General features: G+C 42.4%; 1 protein-coding gene and 1 non-coding gene across 6 annotated transcripts in view; both read left to right on the top strand.

Moving 5' to 3' along the window:
* The window catches only part of RC3H2 (ring finger and CCCH-type domains 2), a 38,204-nt gene extending 14,619 nt beyond the window's left edge, over positions 1–23,585 (top strand). For 2 of the 5 annotated variants that reach the window (XM_029062407.2, XM_029062408.2), the window contains 17 exons: positions 786–961; positions 2,761–2,961; positions 3,541–3,673; positions 3,809–3,927; positions 7,232–7,344; positions 9,057–9,365; positions 11,708–11,922; positions 12,770–13,203; positions 13,844–14,014; positions 16,011–16,166; positions 16,720–16,933; positions 17,051–17,135; positions 17,684–17,765; positions 18,340–18,474; positions 18,728–18,835; positions 21,976–22,124; positions 23,019–23,585. In XM_029062407.2, coding sequence (XP_028918240.1) covers positions 786–961; positions 2,761–2,961; positions 3,541–3,673; positions 3,809–3,927; positions 7,232–7,344; positions 9,057–9,365; positions 11,708–11,922; positions 12,770–13,203; positions 13,844–14,014; positions 16,011–16,166; positions 16,720–16,933; positions 17,051–17,135; positions 17,684–17,765; positions 18,340–18,474; positions 18,728–18,835; positions 21,976–22,124; positions 23,019–23,217 — 2,999 coding nt within the window. In that variant the 3' untranslated portion in view covers positions 23,218–23,585. The remainder of the gene's footprint in view (positions 1–785; positions 962–2,760; positions 2,962–3,540; positions 3,674–3,808; positions 3,928–7,231; positions 7,345–9,056; positions 9,366–11,707; positions 11,923–12,769; positions 13,204–13,843; positions 14,015–16,010; positions 16,167–16,719; positions 16,934–17,050; positions 17,136–17,683; positions 17,766–18,339; positions 18,475–18,727; positions 18,836–21,975; positions 22,125–23,018) is intronic. The other 3 variants (XM_029062409.2, XM_029062411.2, XM_029062410.2) reach the window with 3 other exon arrangements.
* LOC114811472 lies at positions 3,346–3,457 on the top strand. The gene has a single exon (XR_003759175.1). It is a non-coding gene; the product is annotated as a small nucleolar RNA SNORD90 (small nucleolar RNA).
* Positions 23,586–23,949: the final 364 nt, after the last annotated feature.

Raw genomic sequence — 23,949 nt, 5'->3', positions numbered from 1 at the left:
ATTCCTCTCCTTTCCCCTCACCTTTCCCTTTTCTTCTATCTCCCTCTGACTCCTTTTCCCTTCTCTCCTTTGGCTCCTTCCCCTTCATTTCTCTTCTCTTTCCGCTCTCTTCCCCACCTTCCCCTCTTTTTTTCCTCCCTCCCCATCCTAGTAATAATAGTAATCGTGGCGTTTGCAAAGTGCTTACTGTGTGCCAGGCACTGTGCTAAGTACTGGGGGTAGATAAAAAGCAAATTGGGTTGGTCACAGACCCTGACCCACTTGGGGCCCCCAGACTTAATACCCATTTTGTAGCTGAAGTAACTGAGACCCAGAAAAGTTAAGTGACTTGCCCCAAGTTACACAGCAGGCAAATGGCAGAGCTGGAATTAGAACCAGGTCCTCCTGCATCCTGGGCCCGTGCTCTAAGCTCTTGGCCCTCATATCTTCCTTGATTTTCTTCCCTTTCCTTCCCTTCCTCTCTCTCACTCCCCTTTATCTCAGGGCCCGACCCCTTTGTTAGTCTGCCTCTCTGCTCATAATGAAAAATTGGCCTCCCATTGACATAATTAGCTCCAGCTTCTGTTTAATGACAGCCAGGGCCTCAAGATTTTGATTAAATATATTCTCTATATCACATGTAACACTCGGATCGTTGCCCAATTATTAGATAATAATAAATGAACCCTTATGGAGTGCTAGTCAGTTTAGCTTCTGGATTTTCTTCTGTCTGCATACATCTTGAAATTTCAGCGTGTGCTGCCCTATCGTGGTAATTAATTCCTAAGTATTGTGGCTATTTCCAGCTATGCAAGAAGAGGCCTTGAAGCTGGTGCTACTAGCACTGGAAGATGGTTCTGCTCTCTCACGGAAAGTTTTGGTACTTTTTGTTGTGCAAAGGCTAGAACCAAGATTTCCACAGGCATCAAAAACAAGCATTGGTCATGTTGTGCAACTACTGTATCGTGCTTCATGTTTTAAGGTAAAATGCTTAGATTTAAAACTAAGACTTTGTTTAGTTTAAGACTGAAAGCTTTGTTCCCCACACATCTCCCCTATCCTCAAGTCATCCACTAGTTGCCCATCCCGCTCCACTTCGAGGAAAAACCTCCTCACTGTCGGCATTAAGGCGCACTCGTTCACCTCTCTCCCCGCTGCTTCTCTTCTCTCCACTCATAATACAACCCAGCCTGTACAGTTCACTCCTCTAGTAGCAGCTTACTCACTGTACCTCTCTTCTCTCTCTCTAATCGTCGACTAAAATCACATCTCCAGGAAGCCTTCCCTACAGTCTCTCATCTCCTCTCCCTGTTTCCCTCTTACCGCATCCCTATGCACCTGAGTCCTTACCTCCTACGCACTTAGGAACTCACCCCGCCCCATCGCCCCACAGCACTGCCAAATAGATCTTTATATTCAGTTACTTCCCCTAATTGTAATTTCTTTGTGTCTGATTCCCCCATTAGATTCTAAGCTCCCCGATCAAGTCTCATATTTCTGTTGCACTCCCTCAAGTGTTGAATACGGTGGTCTGCCCAGAATAAGCATTCAGTAAATGCAATTGATTGAAAATGATATGTTAAATTAGGGAAAAATTAAGGGAAGTATGAATTCTTCCCGCAAGATGCTATCCAGTTCATGGATATTTGAAAATGGAAAGCTACATTAGAAGCTAATTCACAAAAAGCAACCAACTGGCCAGTCTCTGACACAGGAGGGTGGTCACCATTTAGTTCTTCCATTTAGGTCTTCTAACACTTCTCATTTCCAAAATATTGTCCAAGAATATTGACCCTATTTGCTAGCTGAGGAATTAAAGTACAAGATTCTGGTATTTCTGATGTCACTGATTTTGATATGCCAATTTCAGTAACATTAAAGTCAGAACCATCATAATGGCTGTATAGCATAGTGTTTCTAAAGCATGGAATCGTCTGAAATTTGCATTCTGATCTTTGCCACCAATTGTGAAGCAAATCATTTTGGGTCTTTGACCCCTATTATGTAAAAAAAAAAAAGTTCATATGTGGTGATCCCTTGTTTTCTTAAAGTTGGGGCACTTAGAACTTACCTTCACAATGATTGTAAAGTGTGTGCCGAAATTCGAACCCAGGTCCTCTGACTCCCAGACCTATACTCTTTTCACTGGTACGCTCTGCTCCTTGAGCACATGACGGGCCTGTGCTTTTTTCAGAAAAGAACCAAACTTCTCTATCATTACATTTCATGGAAAAGAACCATGTGACATAGACATTTTTTGTCCTGGGGTAGATCTTTTGGTTTCTTTAGCTTGTTGTTTAATTACTGTCATATGAGAAGGGAGGGTATCCTAGGGGAGAACTCGTCATAACTTTCTACTTGCAGCCCAAAACTGACCAAGTTAATGCTATTCATGGATTTTTTTTTTCATTTATTTTTTTGTTGGCTGTACCCATAGCCACTTCCATGGCAGTGACAGCCAGCCTTAGCAAAGCAGCAGCCACAACCCCACCTCTTCAGTGTCTGGCTGGCCACCTTGCCCGCCGCCAACACCAGAAAGCCTGAATAATCCGGAGTTCAAAATAAACTTTCCCATGCCTTAAATGCAGCCTCCATTGGGTGCAGATGGGTAATGATAATAATAATAATAATTCAGGTATTTAAGCACTTACTGTGTGCCAGACACGGGATTTTCTCTAACCAGTTCCCCTTGAAGATTAAGGGATTCCTGTACTTGAAACAGCAGCATTTGGGAGTGTCTTGATGTTTCAAATTGCAAATTAATTTATCTCCTTTTTTTAGGTTACCAAAAGGGATGAAGACTCTTCTCTGATGCAGCTGAAAGAGGAATTTCGTAGTTACGAGGCTTTGCGCAGAGAGCATGATGCACAAATTGTTCACATTGCTATGGAAGCAGGACTTCGTATATCACCTGAGCAATGGTCTTCCCTTCTTTATGGTGATTTGGCCCATAAGTCACACATGCAATCCATCATTGACAAGGTTGGTGAAGTCAGAGGCTGTTCTTTTCCGGAGATATGACCCACCTTGCAAATGGATAATTAGGTTGGCCAATAGTTAACTAGACCCAGTTCTTTTGTAAGACACATTTTACTACAATTTTGAGTAGAGGGCAATTCGGGAATTAGGGAATGTTCTTCCCATCACAAGCATCTGTCTGGATAGCAGGTGATTGTGGTTTTGGAAAAAAAGGACATGTGCTTGTGTGCAGTGCTAATTAAGGAGCTGGTACTCTGGCAGTGTTCACCTGAGAGTTTATCAAAAATATGCCCTCATTTATATAATGAGGATATTAAATATCCCTTCAGTGCATGATTCAATACTTTGAAAGATGGCAATATTTTATAGAAGCATCAGACTAGAATGAATTAAAGTGCTAAAGTGTCTAATGATGAGGACTCATAGGGCAGATTCTGAGGTGAGCACTGAACTCATCACTGATAATTGTTTGATGCGATCTGAAGACACTTGAAAGTCTGTGTTGAGGAAAAATGCGCAGAAGAATTTTGAAAATTGGCAGACCCCAGGTAAAAGAGCAGTTCTTTGATTTTGATTTTTCAGCTCCAGTCTCCAGAATCATTTGCAAAGAGTGTCCAGGAGTTGACAATTGTCTTGCAGCGTACAGGCGATCCAGCTAATCTGAATAGACTGAGGCCTCATCTAGAGCTTCTTGCAAACATAGATCCCAATCCAGGTAAGGGATGAAAGCCTTGATTCCCCCCCCCCCCCCCCCCCCCATTTTTTTGTTCTTGCTCTTCGAAAAATTCTGTGTTAACGATATACTTGAGCTATTTCTAATGTTGATTGCACTTCTTATGGTTGTTCTTAGACGCTGTCTCTCCAACCTGGGAACAGCTAGAAAATGCAATGGTAGCTGTCAAAACAGTTGTGCATGGGCTAGTAGATTTTATACAGAATTACAGTAGAAAAGGCCACGAAGCACCACAGGTATGCGTATTGTTTATTACTTATATAAATGCTAACAAAAGCTTCTTTATTACTGTATTCAAAAGTATGTCTCAAGAGCTTCTCGGCATATGGTGCTGGTCTTAGGGGCTTCTCAAAGCAAATTATATAGATGTGGTTCCTGGCTTCTTTAGGAGCTTTGAATCCAAAGCAGACTGAATTGCTGGATTACAAGGCAACTGGACAGACACGGGCCATTTATCTAGACTAAATAAAGTATTGATGCTGTAATCCTGCAGAGAGGCGAGTGAGTTTTGTGGATACTGAGTGAATTGGGGGGTTTTAGAAGTTGCATATTTAGTCAGGATAGCTCACTTAGTGACTAGAACAGCAAAGCGAGTCCCTGGTGAAGTACTCATCCCTGATGGTCTCCTGTTGGAAACGAGAACAGCGTGGGAGCCCTCAATTCGGTATCCCTGGCCCTCAATTTCATAGCTCAGTGAGAGTTCAGTGAGGATCTCAGTTGCTCTTTTGCAGAACACTTATGAACCATTGTAGATCATTGACCTGATCTCAGAGGAGTTCCATTTTAGTAGCCCTGTAGTGTTGCGGGGAGAGTGGTAGGAGTAAAAAATATTCTGAAGAGCAGCATGGCCTGGGAATTTGAAGATTGGGGTTACAATCCTGGATCTGTCCATTACCTGCTATGATCTTGGGCAAGTCATTTCACTTCTTTGTGCCTCAGTTTCCTCATCTGTAAAATGGGAATTCTACCTCCTTCTTTGACTGAGAGCCCATGTGGAACAGTGACTGTGTCTGACCTGATTAACGTGTACCTACCGTAGATCATAGAACAGTGGTTGACACATATTAAGTACTTAAATACCATAATAATAATAGTTGATTTTTTCCTAGTACCAAGTGGTTTCTTGTTTGTCCCGAAAACTGAAATGATACCCATTCTGTGTACTCATTTTCTTTTTCAAAGCAATGTTCTAGAGTGTTGTTTCATTTGAGTTGAAAAGGTGAAACGTCTGAATTGTTTCATCGGTTCCCTCTTGGAAGGCATTTTAAAGTTCAAATGGTAACTGAAAAATATGTGGTTGGATTATTTAGTACTTGATCAAGGTGATAACCAAAGTAGTTATTTTGTATCTACTCCAATACAAGAGATGGAGCCTTGTCAAGCAGAGTTAATTCATAGTATAAGTGTGTTTTAAGTATGCTTTTTCAACTGATACCATTCCAAATAATAGTAATTAGGGTTCAGCAAATACAGTACACTTATCTACACGTCAGTGACAAACGAAATACCAAGGTTATGAGTGGGCTGCTTCCTTAAATCCAATTGGTATCAGCAAATTCGGTAGCTGGAGGCAGGTGCATTGAATGGAGACATCAGACCGAAGCCATGAACAGATAAATCAAGCAGAGGCAGAGAACATCTGAGAAGTAGTAATTTTGTTTGGCTGGAGACCTGAGCCAACATTTGTGGAGCCTTGATGATAGTAATAGTTATGATTATAATAATCTCAGCAGTTGAAAGGGATTAGCCCCACCTTAATTACAGAAAAATGGAAGAAAACATTGAGTGTATGAGGTGGGAAAATATTGAAAGCATCTTGATGAAGATAACTCCAGAGGAATACACAATTGACAAAAATTAATACCAGTTTTAACAGATCCATTTGGTGTTCTAGAATGGCCCGGCACAGAACTAAAGACCTCAGATATATCAGTGTTAAAGAGAAAGCATAATATGCATCACCTCAAAGCTGCACTCGAGAGGCTTACCATACTGTTTGAACCGGTGGAAGAGGAGTTTGTTTTTTTTTTAAATTCTCATTCACATCAGTGAAAATTTGGGGTCTGTTCATACTTTTATTGGATTCACATCAGTCAGTCTTATTTACTGAGCTCTTACTATGTGCAGAGCACTGTACTAAGCACTTGGGAGAGCATGCTATAACAGAGTCGGTAGACATATTCCTTGTCCGCAAAGAGCTTAGAGCCTAGAGGGGGAGATAACCATTAAAATAAATTAGAGACGTGTACACAAGTGCTGTAGGGCTGAGGGTGAGATGAATAAAGGGTGCAAATGCAAGAAAAAGGGGATGCAGAAGGGAGAGGGAGTAGGGGAAATGAGGGCTGAGTTGGGGGTTGTCTCTTGGAGGAGATAAAGTGATTTCAATAAGGTTCTGAAGGGCAGAGTGGTCTGTTGGGTATGAATAATAATAATAATAATAATGATTCTATCTGTTTAGCGAGCGTTTCTAACTTCCAAACCTAGTTACTTTAGGTTAGCTTCATATTTGCTAATTACCTTATGGAACGGAGATTTATATTATGTAAGCGTCTAGTCAAAAGATCACACTACTGGATGTCAGTCAAATAAGTAGAACATTTAAAAATAACTGTGATTGTAGTTGACCAGTGCCCCGTTTCTGTGATGTGTAAGAGTAAGATTAATCTGAAAAGTAAAAATTGTGCCTTTTCACACAATTAAAATTAAATTAAATTCAAATCTGTTGCTGTTCCTAATTTCGTGGTTCATGTGGATTTCAGCAGAGGGAGTGAAAAGTAGCAAGTGAATTTGTGGGTTGCTGCCCCTCTAACTTTGCTATTTAAGAGAAAATTGTGTGCTGTCTTTCTCTTTTTTTATGGCATTTGCTAACCACTTTCTATGTCAAGAAATGTTAATTGAACATTACAATCTTTTTTTAGACTGAAGGACTGTTTAAGGAGAACTCAGTTGATGAAATAAAATTCATAAGTCTTTTGGATTTGAGGGACATCTTTGAATTGTTGCTTAAAAATACATATTCATAACATTTCATCCAGACAATCCACTATGGACTGGTAGAGTGCCAAATTTAGTGCCGTTACCAAGTGCCCAGTAGAAAATCTAGGATAATTTAATAGTGATGGCATTTGCTAAGCACTTACTATGTGCTAAGCACTGTTCCAAGCGCGGGATAGATACAAGGTTATCAGGTTGTCCCACTTTGGGCTCACAGTCTTAATCCCCATTTCACAGATGAGGGATCTGAGACACAGAGAAGTGAAGTGACTTGCCCAAAGTCACACAGCTGACAAGTGGAGGAGTTGGGATTAGAACCCAAGACCTCTGACTACCAAGCCCGGGATCTTTCCACTAAGCCATGCAAATTTAATGCTAGCCAACATTGAAGTGAGAGGTTTTCTCATCTCATGAAATGGGGAGAAAAATTTAAATGGCGTAGCAAAGTCAAAGCTGGCATGAGTGAATTATGTTTAAAACTTTTTGTAAAAAGTCCATAATGCATTGGCATTTTAAGTGTAATGATTTTTCTCTTTTCCATTTTAGCCTCAGCCAAATAGCAAATACAAAACGAGTATGTGCCGAGATCTACGCCAGCAGGGAGGGTGTCCTCGCGGAACAAATTGTACATTTGCTCATTCTCAGGAAGAGCTTGAAAAGTATGTATTATCATTTAATTTCCTTTGGGGTATACCGCCTGAGCTTTTACAAGTGTGTAGCGTACATGCTGTTGTGTTATCACCATGGGTTTTGACTGGAACGGTGTTAGGGAAATAAACCCTACAATGTGAGCCTTTGTGGATACAGCATGCCATGCTGGTGCAGGAATGTGGCTTTGGAGCCAGTAGGTAAGTAGTACAGTGCAAGCTTCACACACGCAGGGTTTTGCCAAGGACACAACCTCTGCATTATAGAACAGCCGGATGCATTGTGTTTTTAGATTTTGTAATTAACGTAAAGCGGGCGTAACTTCATTTTAGGTCCCAGGAGTCGCTAAACAGCTATTTGGTTTTCCAGCCCTCTTTTGCTCATCCAAACTCAAAGGGCACACGATGATCCAAGTTCGCCCTCCGTTGAAATCTCTTAAGGGTGGCGGCGAAGTCATTTTGTTGACTCGTCGCTCTGCTTTAAGGTGTAGGCCCTTTAAAAATGATTGGCGGAACTTTGCATGCACATACATTTAATCAAAAATCTTTATTCTCGCCCAGTAGATTAAAACTTTCTTGAGAGCAGGGCTCGGGCCTGCTGTCTCAGTTTTACTTCCCCACTGCTCTGCAGTGCTCTGTACCGTGTAAACACTAAAAAAGTACCATTGATTGACTGGCCATTTCAGAGTGGAGAAAATCTGACATCCGATATTTTGTATTTGTGGTTTTGTATGTCATATTTATTGAGTGTTTACTGTATGTGGTGCACTGAATTTAGCACTTGGGAGAGTACAGTATAGCAGAGTTGGTAGACACATTCTCTGCCCACAGCAAGGTTACAGTCTACAGGGTCATAGGTAGGATACAGGGCTCTGTTGTAACAGTCCTGTTTTCAGTTTGTTTTATCGTGCTTTACCACCACACTTTGGTAGGGGCCCCCTCAGAATCTTTAGAGTAGGGGATTCTGCCACTGAGGGATAAAGATTGACTGAACTTAATGATAGCAACATTTTTAGCACTTTTCTCCTAAATAGTTTTCTCTGAGGCTTGAGTTCAGGTAAAGTTTTATGACAAGGGGTTGAATTTTTGCCCAAAAAATTTGTACTGTAGTATTCACTCTGTGTGGTAATAATAATAATAGTATTTGTTAAAGCGCTTACTATGTGCCAAGCACTGTTCTAAGCACTGGGGAGATAGAAGGTCATTGGGTTGTCCCTCATGGGGCTCACAGTCTTAATCCCCCTTTTACAGATGAAGGAACTGAGGCCCAGAGAAGTCAAGTGTCTTGCCCAGTGTCACACAGCTGACAAGAGGCGGAGCTGAGATTAGAACCCATGACCTCTGACTCCTGAGCCTGTGCTCTTTCCACTGAGCCACTGTGTGTGGGGTTGTGTGCATGTGCACAACTGTTTCTTCCAGCACTATGCTGTGCCATGTCCAAGCGGGCATGTGTTGTCAGAAAACTGTTTCCTAAATCTGCCGTCACATTCTAGCCATATCGTGCGTTCTGGCAAAACTGAGTGCATTTCCTTCATTGCATTCCTTTTCCCACAAGATGAAGCGAGTATGTAGAAGTTTAGTTTAGTTTTACATGCAGCATATGCTGCTGTTTGATTAGAGAGAGTAGCAATTATTGTATTCCTTTTAATGCACTTTCCTCCCTTTTTAAAATCTTCTGTCACAGTAACATTTGATCAAGTGTTTATTGCATTTTTCTTATTCAGATATCGATTAAGGAACAAAAAGATCAGTGCGACTGTGAGAACATTTCCTCTCTTAAATAAAGTTGGTGTGAACAGCACCGTCACCACAACAGCTGCAAATGTCATCCCTGTCATAGGAAGTACAGAAACCTCGGGGAAAATCGTCCCAAGTACAAATGGAATTTCAAGTACCGAGAGTGGCGTCTCCCAGTTAATCCCCCGTGGCACTGACACCACCCTTAGAGCTTTGGAGAATGTGAAGAAAGTAGGAAAAGTTGGAGCAAATGGTCAGGGTGTCTCTGGGTCTCCTACAGAATCTGTTCCTGAAAAGTGGGTATTCGATGAGACTAAAATACCTGTTTGTGTATTCATATTCTTACGGGGGGCAGGGGTTTGCTAGATATGTTAAGCGCACATATTCCTTTGGATGCATATATCTGAGGTAGAACTTTAGTTCAAAGATTTATGGAGTCAGTTCTCCAGTCTAACAGGCGTTATGTTGTTGAAGAGCCAGTAGGTCACATAATTTTGCTATGTTCGTTTTTTTTTTGTTTGAGATGCTGAAACCAACATTGCATTGCCTTCTGTTCAGACAGGTGTGTTGTCAGAAAAATGTTCCCTGATGCCCCAAAAGCATTCTGTGTAAAACGTATAATGAAAGAACACGTTTTGGGAAAGCTGACATGCACTAAATTTCACTTTATACTCCACTTTCCCGGAGCTTAATGCACTATATATAAGACCTTCCTGTGAGGTAGATGAAGACAGATTGGAAAACTACACTACTAAAAGGAGAAGTCGGTTTCCTAAGAGGCTTTTCTTAATTAATCTCTCCTCTGTTTAGTACCCCTCTTCTCCCCTCCCTGCAACGACTACATGAGCCACTCAACCACTCGTGTATTTTACGTATCCCCTTTATCCTCTTTCTCCTCTCCATAAATTATTCTTATGTCTGTCTTCCCCACTGCATAGTAAACATGTCTTTTTACTCTGTTGTTTCTCCCAAGTGCTTAGGCCAGGGCTCTTCACACTGAAGGCACTGAGTAAATTATCTCAGTTGATTGACTGTTAATTTTACTAAGATCGTACACTCACTTATTAGTGGAACCCCCCAAGAGCTGTAAATCTCAGATTGCTTTATCTCGGCTGCTGTTTTGGCCATATAACCTTTTTGGCCGCTCCTTTTTGAAAATTAGGCAAATGACATTGTGGTTTTAAATTGACGGTCTTTAGGCAGATGACACTGTGGTTGTAAATTGAAGGCCTTAGGCAAACAAGAACTTAATTATATGTGTGAAAATTGAGACTTTCCATAGGAAAATCCAGTATTTTGTTGGTGGCCATAGGAGATGATTCGATTTGTAACCTTAGTCTGATACCTGGGATAATGCCCTTGCTAATAATAGATTTGCTTGTACTTCTTCTAATTCTTCAGTCCTCAATCCAATCTTGTAATATCTCACACGTTCTCTGACCTTATTCAGCTCCTAGAAGAATTGTCTTCACTGAGCATTACCTTCTATATTAATGCATGTTAGAAATTGGGTGCTCCACGTGGGTTTCTTTGTGAAGAGAGGTTTCCTAGCAGGGGAATGCAAAACATTAGATCCCTTTATGAATAACAATGGGGTTGTTTGGGGCTGTGAGTTTATTTAGCCATTTTGAGTTTCAATTAAATTAACCTTTTCCAAGTTATGTGCAGAGCAGCACTGCTTTAAAAATCAAAAATAAAGGGGATTAATGAGAGGGATTTTTTTAATGCAATGAATTTGGCATCCTGAATTAAACAAAAGGAAGGGTTAATCGACTTCCTTATGGCCTTCACATACATTCTGTAGATCAACACGCTCCTCAAATATAAATTGCAAGCAGGAAGCACAATCTTGAATTTATTAGCCCCTACCCCACTTCATATTTGGTTTTTTGAAGTCTGCACAGAGCTGCTCCAAGAAGGAAGAATTTGTTTGCCCAAATTACATGCTATAAATGGAATCCTCATTTTTGCATCCTCAGGTTTAGTAGAGCTAGATATGGAACCCTCTAATCCAGTTGATTCTTATTCCTGGAATCACTGTTCTCGTTCTTAGATGGACAGGCTTGGTTGGGCTGGTAACTGCCCTCATATGCGATCTTTCTGATTTAGATGAGCCACTTTATGCAGTTCTAATTTCAGGAGACTTTAACACCGTGCTACCAAATGATGGTTTTGACCAAGATAGGTATATTGATAGACTAATGTGGAAGAAAGACACTGTGTGCAGAGCACTGTACTAAGCATCTGGGAAAATACAACACAGTGTACTTTCTTTTCTCTGCCCCAAAGAAGCTTTGCTTTCAGGAGCACAGTCTTCCATCCTGCTGGTTTCGGTGAGCTTTTCAACAAAGATTTCCTGCTCAGAGGGCCTGCTTCTCAGTAGAGAATCAGAGGAAGGTAGAACATTTGGGGAAACTAATTGTTCTCTGGCTGGGACTGTTGGCTGTGGCTTGCACTGCGAGTCTTCACATTGGCCCATTGGTGTGCAGATCTGGAACCCAGGGCCTGTTTTGCCCAAGTAGAATGGTCCTTGATGGGGTTTTTATGAATGGCTTCATAACTGAAATTATGCAAAGATTCCTCCTAAGAGATTCAAGGACTGATTGTCTTCCTTTGTGATGTTTTTTCTCCCCACCAGTAAAATTGGTTCTCCCCCCAAGACTCCTGTAAGTAATGTAGCAGCTACCTCAGCCGGGCCCCCGAGTGTTGGAACAGAGATGAGTTCTGTACCTCCAAAGTCGAGCCCTTTTATAACCAGACTACCAGTGTATCCTCAACATTCTGAAAACATTCATTATTTTCAAGATCCAAGGACCCAGATATCCTTTGAAGTCCCCCAGTACCCCCAGACAGGTGAGTGACTTTAGCTGACTTAATGTTAAGCCCAAAATTTGCTTTGGAATGTGTCAAATATGTAGTTCTTTTCCGAGTGCAGTATCTATTTTTAAAAGTAGCTACTAAGTTATTAGCCTAAATTGTTTATGGGTTGCCAGTTGAGTTATCCATCCATCCATCCCATGTGCTATGGGAATTATACTGGGGAAAATTTGAGGTCTTTGAAGCCTCAAGCAACATTTGTGTCTTCCTTGTAGTCCCCAATCTGGGTATAGAGATGAATTCCTTTTGCAACCGTTTGAATATGAAATAGGAAAAGCACTATTAGTTTTTCAGAGGGATTTTTTGGCCTAATTTGAGTAAATTACTGGGATTTAAAAGTCATGTATTTGAGCTTCTCAAAAAAAAAAAACCTGAATCCAGAATGCACCTGAAAATTAGGCGTGAAAGTAGAATATATTTAGCAATTTAGGTCGTCGGTATTTATAGTGAATTTTTCTTATTTAAAGCCGTCTACGAAGGTCACAGATTTCTAACCAGCCGTCTAACACACGTGGTCTCAGAGACCATAGAGAATAAATTGGCCCGCAGGCTGAAAAACCGGAAGATGCTAGTAAATCTGGTTCACGTCTTGAAGTAGTGATTTGGCAAGGGATAGAATGTCAGCTATTTCCATGTGGGGGTGTGATGATGTGAGCATGTAGCTGCTGTGCTGAACAGGGGAGGTATGAGGTTAGCGTTCAGATGGAGGAAACCATGCCTGTTATACTCTTTCGAATTGACTGAGTGCTGCTTACAACTTAAACCATTACAATTCTGGCTAGTACTGAGCCCACATTAAATATACCTCTTTCCGATTTTCAAGGATACTACCCACCACCTCCAACGGTACCAGCTGGTGTGGCTCCCTGTGTTCCTCGCTTTGTGAGGTCCAATAATGTTCCAGAATCCTCCCTCCCACCTGCTTCCGTGCCATATGCCGATCATTACAGTACATTTCCCCCTCGAGATCGAGTGAATTCTTCTCCTTACCAACCTCCTCCTCCGCAGCCGTATGGACCGGTTCCCCCAGTACCTTCTGGAATGTACGCTCCCGTGTACGACAGCAGACGCATCTGGCGTCCACCGATGTATCAACGCGATGACATTATTAGGAGCAATTCTTTACCACCAATGGATGTGCTGCATTCGTCTGTCTATCAGACGTCATTGCGGGAGAGATATAACTCTTTGGATGGATATTATTCCGTGGCTTGTCAGCCACCAAGCGAGCCGAGGACAGCTGTGCCTTTGCCGAGGGTAAGTAATAACGGGAACGTGGAGTGAACCCCCCGGACTCTGGTGGAATGCTGACAGGGAACAAGAGCCTCTGCATTTACATCGGGTACTTATGACAGTTTTAGGTGTGTGGAACATAGGTTGAGGCCCCATCCACTTTTTTTGTTCTACAAGTTAGTGTGCTTTCTTTGTCTTAATATAGGCGGTAATAGTATCTTGATCTTGTATCTGCCCCAGTGCTTAGTGTAATGCTTGGCACAGGATAAGCGCTTAACGAATACCATCATCACTAATATGTTAGTCCTTCTACTGTTCATTAGAAACTAAGCAGTGTGGCCTAGTGTGACAGCATGGGCCTGGGAGTAAAAGGACCTGGGTTCTTATCCTGGCTCTGCCACTTGTCCCTAGTGTGACCCTGGGCAAGTCACTGAATTTTCCTGTGCCTCAATTGTAAAATGGGGATTTAACCCTACACCCTCCTACTTGGGCTGTGAGCCCCATGTGGGGCGGGGGACAGAGTCCAACCTGATTATCTCATATCGACCCCAGCACTTAGTACAGTGCCTGGCTTGTAGAAAAGCACTTAACGAGTGTCATTTAAAAAAAAAAGTGTAGTCCTTAATTTTTAAGATATTAAGAGTGGCTTCTTTTTGCCCTCCAGGAATCCTGTAGCCACTTAAAGACCGGTTATGATGAGCAGTTAAGACGGAAACCAGAGCAGTGGACCCAGTACCACACTCAGAAAGCACCTCTTGTTTCATCGGCTCTCCCTATGGCCACTCAGTCTCCAACACCACCTTCTCCTCTCTTCAGTGTAGACTTTCGCACAGAGGTAAGATGCTTCATCACTGGCTCATGGGGCGTGAATTTAAATGAGGACAATCTAGAACAGAAATTTCCGGCCTAGCTTTCTTGGTTGTACTCCAAGGTGGTCATGAAGGCCCGGACCACAGCTTTTCAGGCCGGAAGGCAAGCATACGTAGCCTGTCTTACCTTTGGATTTGTAAAAAGAATCGGAGGAAGAAACAAGATGGTGGCTTCACCTCTTGCCATCCGGGCCGGGAGTCCTCGGGGGAACTGGGGTTCCCACGGCGCCAACAGGGCCTAGGGTCTCCATGGCATGAACGGGGACTGGACGTGGGCTGGGATCAATGCAGTGCAGATAGGGAGCGGGGTCTCCACAGTAGGAGCTGGGCTCTCCGTGGCAGAAGCCAGACATGGCGTAGAGTCTCTGCAGGAGAACTGCAGGCTGGGTCCCTGGCGATGGGAGTCAGAACTCTGGGGTTCCGGCAGCATTGTGGCTGCCCCATTGTGAGACTTGTGTGGTCCTGGACGTGAGGCGCGTGTTAGGGTCGGGGGTGAGGGAAGCAGTCAGGTGAATGTGGAACGAGGGTAAAGGGAGCTGCTGGCATCTAACCCCACTGCCTGAGGTGAGGTGATGGAGAAGAATGTGCTTCCTTTTGCACCTTTAATTTCCTCTTCCTTCCCCTTTTCCTCTCTCCTTCCCTTCTCTTCCTCCCTCTTCCATTCCCGCCATCACTTTCCCTCCACTTCTTCCTCTGTCACCTCAGAGCTCCACCTCCAAAGCCTCACCCCTCAAAACTCCATTCCCAAGCTCAAGATGAAAAGCTGGCACCACTATTTGTATGTAGCACCAGAAGTTGTGTTCCTTCCCAGGAACATAACTGTCACATATGAAGCTCAGCAATGTCATTTCCGTAGCTAGAGGAGCTATAAAAATTGCCGTTTGAAGAATTTATTTTTAGTCACTTCTAAGTTTCTAGCTCTTGATTTTTAGAGCAAATCCACCAATCGGTTAATTTAAGATCTGGAATGGAGAGTTTTGTATCATAATTAGAAACAGCAGTATGGCTCAGAGGAAAGAGTAAGAGACTTGGAGTCAGGAAACCTGAGTTCTCATCCCAATTCTGCCAGCATCCTTTTGTTTGATCTTGGGCAAGTCACCTCACCCCTCGGGGCCTCAGTTTCTTCAGCTGTAAAATAGGGACATGATACCTGCTCTCCCTGCCTCTTTAACAGCGAACCCCGGGTGAATGGGAACACGATCCGCTATGATCATCTCGTCTCTGTCCTCAACATTTAGCCCAGTGCTTTGGAATATGGAAATCAATCAATTGTATTTATCGATTGTTTACTGAGTGCAGAGCACTCTACCAAGCTCTTGGGAGAGTACAATGTCGCAGAGTTGGTGGGCACGTTCCCTGCCCACAAAGAGCTTACAGTGTAGTAAGCACTTAATAATCAATTACTAGTATCTATTGAGCAGTTATGGTTTGCAAGCACTGACCTAAACACTTGGGAGAGTGCAGTGGTTTGAGTGATCGGCTCCCTGCCGTCCAAGAGCTTACACTCTAGCTGGTTGGAGAGACACAAAATAATATATAAATAGAGCAGAGAAAGGAAGAATTATATACGTAGGTGAGTAAATGTTCATATCAGTTGTATCAAAAGGTATTTTTTGGCATCAGAAATGGCACTTGCCCTAAGGAAAATATTTCCGTTCAGGAGGGCTGTGTTAGGAAGGTAAATTGTAAGATTTTTAAATCAGATTATCTCTTGACAAAGTGTAAGACCAGTTTTACGTTGAGTCTCGGCGGGGGGAAAAAGAATTTGGTGAAGAAAGAAGAGAACCTTTTTTTCTAGTCATAAACGATACATTAAGTTGCTCAAGAACTGTTTATGGCCACTTCCATTTTCTGGAAAAAAATGATGGTTAATTACTAAAATTCACTGAACTGAAGCCCACATTACTGCTTGTGAAGTATGACTTTCTTAAGGGTCGACTCTGCTCTTGTTTTTTTAACTAGTTCTCTGAGAACGTAAGTGATTTGCGTGGTACTAAATTTGAGGAAGATCATCTTTCCCATTATTCACCCTGGTCCTGTGGAACTATCGGCTCCTGTATGAATGCCATTGATTCAGAGCCCAAGGATGTAATTGCCAATTCAAATGCTGTGCTAATGGTATGATTTGGGGGAGGTAGTGCATGCTGACTCTCATTTAAGAACATGCTTTCTTTTCCTTTTATTTCTGAGTAAACCCGTCTATTAAAAACCCAGGCTTCTATTCACTGAGGCTTGGAATACCAGTCAATCAACCAGTAATATTTATCGACTGCTTACTCTGTGCATAGCACTGTATTAAGCCCATGGGAGAGTTCAATAGAGTTAGTGGTCGTGATCCTTGCTCTAAAGGAGCTTACAATCTAGCCGGGGAGACAAACAGCAGAATAAATGATTGGTAGGGGTGAGCAACATTATTTAAGGATATATTACATAAGTGCTATGAAAGTGGCGGGGGAATACACTGGGTATAGGACCTCGGTTCATTTAACTTGTATTGAGGCATCGAGAAGATGTGGACTCGTCCACATAAGCTGAAGCTAACGATCACTTGCCTTTTTGGGAAGTGTTCGATGACTGAAGGAATTTGCGAGAACCTTTTGTTTTAGTGTTTTTGTGTGTTTGTTTTTTTTCTTTTTTCGTTTTGTTTTGTTTTCCCCCCTGGAATGGTCAGGACCTGGACAGTGGAGATATGAAGAGAAGAGTGCATTTATTTGAAACTCAGAGAAGGGCAAAAGAGGAAGACCCTATTATCCCCTTCAGTGACGGGCCCATCATCTCTAAATGGGGTGCCATTTCCAGGTCATCCCGCACAGGTTACCACACCACAGACCCTATTCAGGCCACTGCTTCCCAAGGAAGTACAACTAAGCCCATCAGTGTCTCAGGTAATACTGAAAACTGCCAGCAGCTTTATGGTTCTACACCCACCTTGTTCTGATCCTTTCAGTTAATTACAGATGATTGAATTGCTTGCCCTATTAAATTGCTCCACGTTTCTGCAGATTATGTCCCGTATGTCAATGCTGTTGATTCAAGGTGGAGTTCTTATGGAGCCGATTCCACTTCGTCAGCCCACTATATTGAACGGTATGACTACTTTTCTACTTTATTTTTTGTTTCTATGTTCTAGAACTTAAAGGGTGTGTATGTGTATGTTTTCACACTACAGATTCCAACAGAATACTTGGAGCTAGTTTCCCCAAAAGATGCTTTCTGGATATATGATTTTTTTTTTTTTAACTAGGTACAGTGAATAAAAAATTGAATTCATTTCTCCCATTGAAGCTCTAAAGAGGTTGGGGAGAAAAGTCCCTTCCAGATCCTTTCCCTGAGCCAAGCTTTTAATCTGATTGCCATTGGTGAATTGCTTCCCAGCACCAACAGCCTCCCAGGTCTTCTGCTGCCTCCGGGATAGGGGCACCCAAGCACATCCCTCTGTAGTCTGTAGCAGTTCTTTCTCCTCCACATTTTGGATTGGAATTCCGATTTTTGAATTATATTTTTGAGTTATTATTGAATAATTTTTGATTTATTTTTGAATTAGATCACCGTTCTTAAATCCAGAGTAGTTTGTTCTGTAGTTTCATTTTCCCCTGAAAATGTCTGTAAGTTAAACATATGATTTCTCTTTAAAGGGAAAGATTTATAATTACTGATTTATCTGGTCAGAGAAAGCATTCCAGTACTGGAGATCTGCTGAGCGTTGAACTTCAGCAGGTAAGATTAATTATACTGCCTACCAACATGCCTACAAGCTCTTGATGTTTCCCAAGCGCCTAGTACAGTGCTTTGAACAAAGTAAGCACTCGATTCCATTGATGCTACACACCTAGATAAGTAAAGACAAAGCCCTTGTTGACACTTTTGGATTATTCATATTAGCGTCTACTTCCCCCACTGGACTGTAAGGTCGTTATGGGCAGGGAACATTTCTGCTTATTCTTTCGTGTCGCTGTCTCCCAAGCATTTAGTACATGGTTCTGCACATAGTAAGTGCTCAGTAAATACCGCTGATTGTTTTGGAGCCATAGCTCAAAATAAAATGAGCCGAGAGAGGTGCCAGAGCAGTCAGGTAGACTAAGAAGGGGCCTGTGAAGCTTCTACTGCTGTTAGCCCGAGAAAAGCCAAACAGAGATCAAGAAGCAGAGAGGAGCAGGTGGGTGGGTAGAGAGATGGCGGGAACCTGGACTTCTAGTTCTTTGCAGTATTCAACTGGTTTGTCAGTATGCAATTTGGATTCCTTGAGGCATATTTAAATGCTGAAATTATCTTAATTTTTTGTTTTGTCCAGGCAAAGAGTAATTCACTGCTACTTCAGAGGGAGGCCAATGCATTAGCTATGCAGCAGAAGTGGAATTCCTTGGATGAAGGTGGACACCTTGCTTTAAATCTCCTAAACAAGGAAATCGAATTGAGAAATGGCGAGGTAAAAAAAAAAATACATTTTGTAATTTAATGAGACGATTTCAGGGCATAATGGGAAACGCTCAGTGGGGAAGGTCCTTCCTCTTATTTTTTGGGGGGGGTAGCTGTTGCGACATTCTCCAGTGACTAAAATCAATACGAAATGCCTTTCCTCCAGCCTTTTTCTCATTCTGTATTTATTGGCCTGTGTGTACATGAGAAAAAAGGAAAGTACGGGTGCTTGTGGGCATAGACAGTATTTGTTTGGCTTACAGGCTGACTATTCAGAAGATGCCACCGATACTAAACCTGATCGAGATATTGAATTAGAACTCTCAGCACTTGATACCGATGAACCTGATGGACAAGGTGAACAAATAGAAGTAAGTACAGCCATTAGAAAGTCTGGACAGTTGAGGCATTCTTCTTTATCTAAAAAGTTGTTCCTCTTCATTTGTATGTTTAGATTGGAGACCTTTATAACTAAAGGGTTTTTTTTATATATTAGCCTTCAAGGGGTTGCCTTAACTCCACCTTACACTCTTATATCCTCAGTGCTTCATTTCCTAACTTTCTTCATCTTTGTACCCAAATGTAGATTTTACATGTGCTCTCACTTTTTGATGGCTTCCTTTTAATTGTCTTAGTATTGATCACAGTATGTTGTTTAAAAACAATTTCCAAGCAAATGATAAAAATTTAAAATTGTTTTATTCAATAGTCTCCCAGTTTCCTTTTCCTTTGGAAACTTTTCCAGTGATCTTAAATTTTAGATCACTTTAATATTGTGATTCTTGAAAATTAAAATAGACTATGGAACTTTTCCTTTGGGCATTAAATGCAATATATTCTGGGGTTGGGGTGGGGGTAAGTTTTCCTTTCTCCTCCCTTCCTTCCTCTTCTCTACTGTAGCCTAGCCATTTCTTTGGAAAAGAGTTCCGTAGTGGATTATTAGATGGTAAAACTAGGTATGTTCGGGGGTAAAATTGGGAATGGTAGAAAGCTCAGGATGGATAAGCTAGGTTTGTGAATTGTGGATCAGTGCTGGGTCAGTCAGTGTGGACAGTAGAGCAGCCTGTCTCTACTGTAGCCTAGCCATTTCTTTGGAAAAGAGTTCCGTAGTGGATTATTAGATGGTAAAACTAGGTATGTTCGGGGGTAAAATTGGGAATGGTAGAAAGCTCAGGATGGATAAGCTAGGTTTGTGAATTGTGGATCAGTGCTGGGTTACAAGAGAGGAAAGCTAACGGTGTTACGTGATCTAGCCTCAGCCAAGAGGGTGGCTGTCAATAAATAATGTTGAAGCAGGGACTTGTGGTCCTCTTTCTCCTTGATCCCTCTCCTTGGGGGACACAGTACAGGAGTCATGCGTCCCCTAGAGTGTACAGGTATATCCCCATGTGTCTTGAAAATGGAGTTGTTAGATGGAGTACTTTTTCTTATAGATTGACTACCTGTTAAATTAGGGTCCATTCCAGGACCAAGTCGAATATCACAAGGTCATTACAAGTCATTCTTTGTGTCCCCAATCCCCCCTGCACTCTTCCCCTTCCTCCTATCTGTAAATGCATTGTATTAAGTGGGTCTCGATTAAAAAAAAAAAAATCTTTACTACTACTGCTATGGGCTTTTTTTTTTTTTTTTAAGTCTACCACTAGCTGACTCACTGCAGGACAAACTTGAATTTTTACCTCAGCCGCAGCAGTTACTGCTGTGTGCCCTTTCCCAGCTTTTAACCCTACTTCCTCACCTTAGCCAAAGCTGTGGGAGCAGGAATGAGGATGGAGCAGGGTGGGAAGCAGGAGGGGGCAGGTGGAGACCTAGTAGGAGGTCTGCTATTGTCCCCTATTACCTCTCCCCACCACAATCTGTCCCCATCTCTGTGACGCTGGTTGAAATGGAGCTGCAAGTTGGGAAATGGGGAGGATGGGTAAGCTAAAATGAAAGTTAAAACTAGAAAAAAGCCAGTCTAATTATTGGAGCTAGGCTACTGGGAGTGTGGGTGGTGGCCAGGCTAGGTTTTTTGGGATTTGCTTTTGTTTTGTGTTTGTTTTTTTTAAAAAAAAAAAAGCCATGGGAATAACTGCACAGGCAAGGGGAGTTTGCAAGACTGAGGTATGGAGAGGCACAGGAAAGCTGCCAGGAAAAGAGGAAGGGGTGGAAAGGTAATTTACTTGCCTAAAGCCCTAGACCGGTATGTTGGGCCTGGGCAGATGCATACTGGAGTATACCTGTATCCAAATTTGTCATAAAAGCAATATGATGGCCATTATGTAGCTGAAAATATGACTGACACAAAGGAAGATTATCCGTTTTAATCATCCAGGTTATGTAAATTAATGTCTTTTCAGAGAAGATTTTCTCTGGTCATGAGAAGCCACTTAGAAGTGTAATTCCCCAGATATGAAATAGGAAGAAGTTTTCCAAACAAATTTTGTTTCATTTCTCAATGAAACAGAGCATAATTGTCTACTCAATCAGTGGTATTAAACGAACTTGTTCTGTGTGTAGAGCACTATACTAAGTGCTTGAGAGAGTACGGTAGAGAAGGTAGTCATCCCTGCCCTCAAAGTGCTTATGATCTATCGAGTGGGAGAGATGGATATGAAACTAAATTACAGGTAGGGGAAAACAGAGGGTGGAACCATTGAAGTTGGTGGTCAGGGAGGGAAGAAAGGAGGAGAAGGTAAGTGTTTTAATAAAGCGTGAAGGGATTGTGTCGGAGGAGGGAGAGGGGCTAGATTTTGAAAGGAGGTGAATGATCCCTTGAGAGACAGCTGGGAAAGGTGAGAGTGAATGGGAGGTAGGGGTGGGGTGGGACTGGCATGTGCCTGGGAGACTTTAGGGGGTTCACTCCTGATGGTTTCAATTTTGTTGATGAGATTGATGGTTAAGGTCATCAGGGGCAAGAGAAGAGGAGGACTAGTAAGGGAGTTAAAAGTCAGAAACAGTTGGTGTGGGCATAGGAGTCGATAAGGAGAAGCATTGTTGCTGGACAGAGGCCTGATGTCTGAATTTCCCCCAGTATCCCTCTGGGGCACAAGGACATGAATGAAGAGATTACTTGCCTGCTAAGGCTGGAATGTTAGGCCATCAGTCGTGGACCAAATCTCAAGTTCCCCAAAGAATAGATTTATAGGTTTATTGGGTACCTACTTCTTGCAGACTGTTCTAAGTGCTTGGGAGACTACAGCAGAAAACAGAAATCCCCCGCTCAAAAAAAGAGGAAATTCAGAAGTAGTGTGAGTTATAGTAGTGTGGTGGCAGAATTAAGAGAACGTTCTTCCAGCAGCCTGTTTCTGACTTGATATTGTGCAGTGCAGTGTTGGAAGGAATGGTTGTGTGCGTGCTCACAGCGCACGGGGTGAGTAGTGTGATGTAAGTTTTCCTTAAACCTGAATGCAACTCCCACATTATAGAGTAACTGACTCTCCATCTAACAACCTGCCAGGAATTCCTTCCTGCACCAAAGGAACAGAGAACCTGAGGACCTTATTTAAATGGCGGCTTTATTTTATTTTAGGAGATTCTGGATATTCACCTTGGTATCAGTTCTCAAAATGATCAACTCCTGAATGGAACGTCTTTGGAAAATGGACACCCGCTTAAGCAGCACCAAAAAGAACCCATGGAGAAGAAGAGACAAAGTTTAGGTGAAGATCATGTGATTCTGTGAGTGTTAGAGAGAAAAAGAACAGGATGGGAAATTTTAGTGAAAATCAGAAATTTGATTTATTTAAAGCACCTACTTTTTAGGTGTGTGAAAGATGAATAATAGTCCCGTGTGATTTTGTTCCCACAGCCTTTTGGAGAGTGGGCAGCTGTAGGTAGCCCCTCTCCTCTCCCTTGGTGCCAAAATGTTATGTAGTAATCATAGTTGTGGCACTTGTTAAGCTTGTACTATGTGCCAAGCACTGGAGTAGATAAAAATTAGGGTGGACATAGTCCCTGTCCCACAAGGGGCTTACGTTCTTAATCCCTATTTTACAGAGGAGGTAACTGAGAAGTGAAGTGACTTGCTCAGGGTCACACAGCAGACGTGGCAGAGCCAGGTTTAGAACCCAGGTCCCTCTGACTTCCAGGCCCATGCCCTATCCACCAAGCCACGCTGCTTGTATCGTCGCCAGGCCCCTCATCAGACCGCTCGGCATCTGGCCCCTCAGCAACCCGCGCCTTTCTCCCTTCTCTGGAGAGAGAGAACTGGGAAACCCCAGTTTCACCACCAGTAAAGTGACACTTCCACAACGTAGCCCCAAGCCCTGTTGTTTAGGCCCACAAAGTCAGACCTAAGCTTACTGCTTTTTTCTTCTGTGTCTAAAGTCAGACGACTTCCTTCAGCCTGGACGCGTTTGTACTACATTCATTCATTCAATAGTATTTATTGAGCGCTTACTATGTGCAGAGCACTGTACTAAGCACTTGGAATGTGCAGTTCGGCAACAGATAGAGACAACCCCTGCCCCATGACGGGCTCACAGTCTACTACAACGCTTGTCATCTAGGAAGCTACCCTTAAAATGTTGATTCCAAAGGCCTAACCCTTTTTGTCGTCTCCATTTCTCTCAGGGAGGAGCCAAAAGCAATCCTGCCGGTAGCGGCCTGCTTCAGACAGCCAACCCCGGCGCCCACGAGCAGTGCAGGTTGCCTGCCCGTCGCCACGTCGGTCAGCGTTGGCAGCCTCGTTCTGAAAACCGCTCACGTCACGTCCGAAGACAGAAGTGACTTTTTCAAGCCTGTTGCAAATGGCAAGATGGTTAACAGCTGAAAGTTCGGCTTACAAGCTGGTGACCAACCCCAAGAAAGCATTTACACTAGCTTTTTATATATATAATATATATTATATAATGTATATTTTTTTTAAAAAAAATAATACCGGGGGCATCCATTTCCTGTGGACTCTTTGATACTTCAAGCCCTCTTGCATTAGCATTCTGACGAAATGAATTTACTTTACTAGGGTAACACGTTCACTTTCCAGAAGTGATTGGAATTTGGACGACGTTTTACTTAAGCTTAAAGCAGCTTTTTATGAGTTTGTAGCAATCCGGTGCAGTAACTGAGCCATTCCTGTTTAAAATGGCTTGTGTAGAAAATTAACAACTCAGTTATTAAACTAGCAGGATCCTACAATGATACATCTAGTGAAAGTAAACTAACTTATTTGTTTCTATTTTGTATTTCACTGAGAGGAGTTTCCATCTCATTGTAGCTGCTTTATTTATCTTTCGTTAAGGAACTCTGCATGGATTTTTTTATTTTCTTTTGAAGAATGATGAAAGGTAGGCGATCTTACCTTAGACTTTTACAGGGTTAACACACTTCAGCTTTGCTCTGCTGCATTTTGTGTCGGGGTGCGGTGCGGTGCTTTGCCGTCGCGTTTAAAACGTTCGTTACTTTCGGGAGTAGTTTCTGCTTTATTAGTGTTGGTATTTATATACAGGCTACTTGTTCAAGTGAGTGAGTGAAAACGATGTAACCAAGTGCCTAAGTCCTTCAG

Source organism: Ornithorhynchus anatinus, chromosome 4, assembly GCF_004115215.2.
Source record: "Ornithorhynchus anatinus isolate Pmale09 chromosome 4, mOrnAna1.pri.v4, whole genome shotgun sequence".
Classification (NCBI taxonomy): domain Eukaryota; kingdom Metazoa; phylum Chordata; class Mammalia; order Monotremata; family Ornithorhynchidae; genus Ornithorhynchus; species Ornithorhynchus anatinus.
The sequence above is the reverse complement of the archived record's forward strand: the minus strand, read 5'-3'. Positions and strand labels throughout refer to the sequence as shown.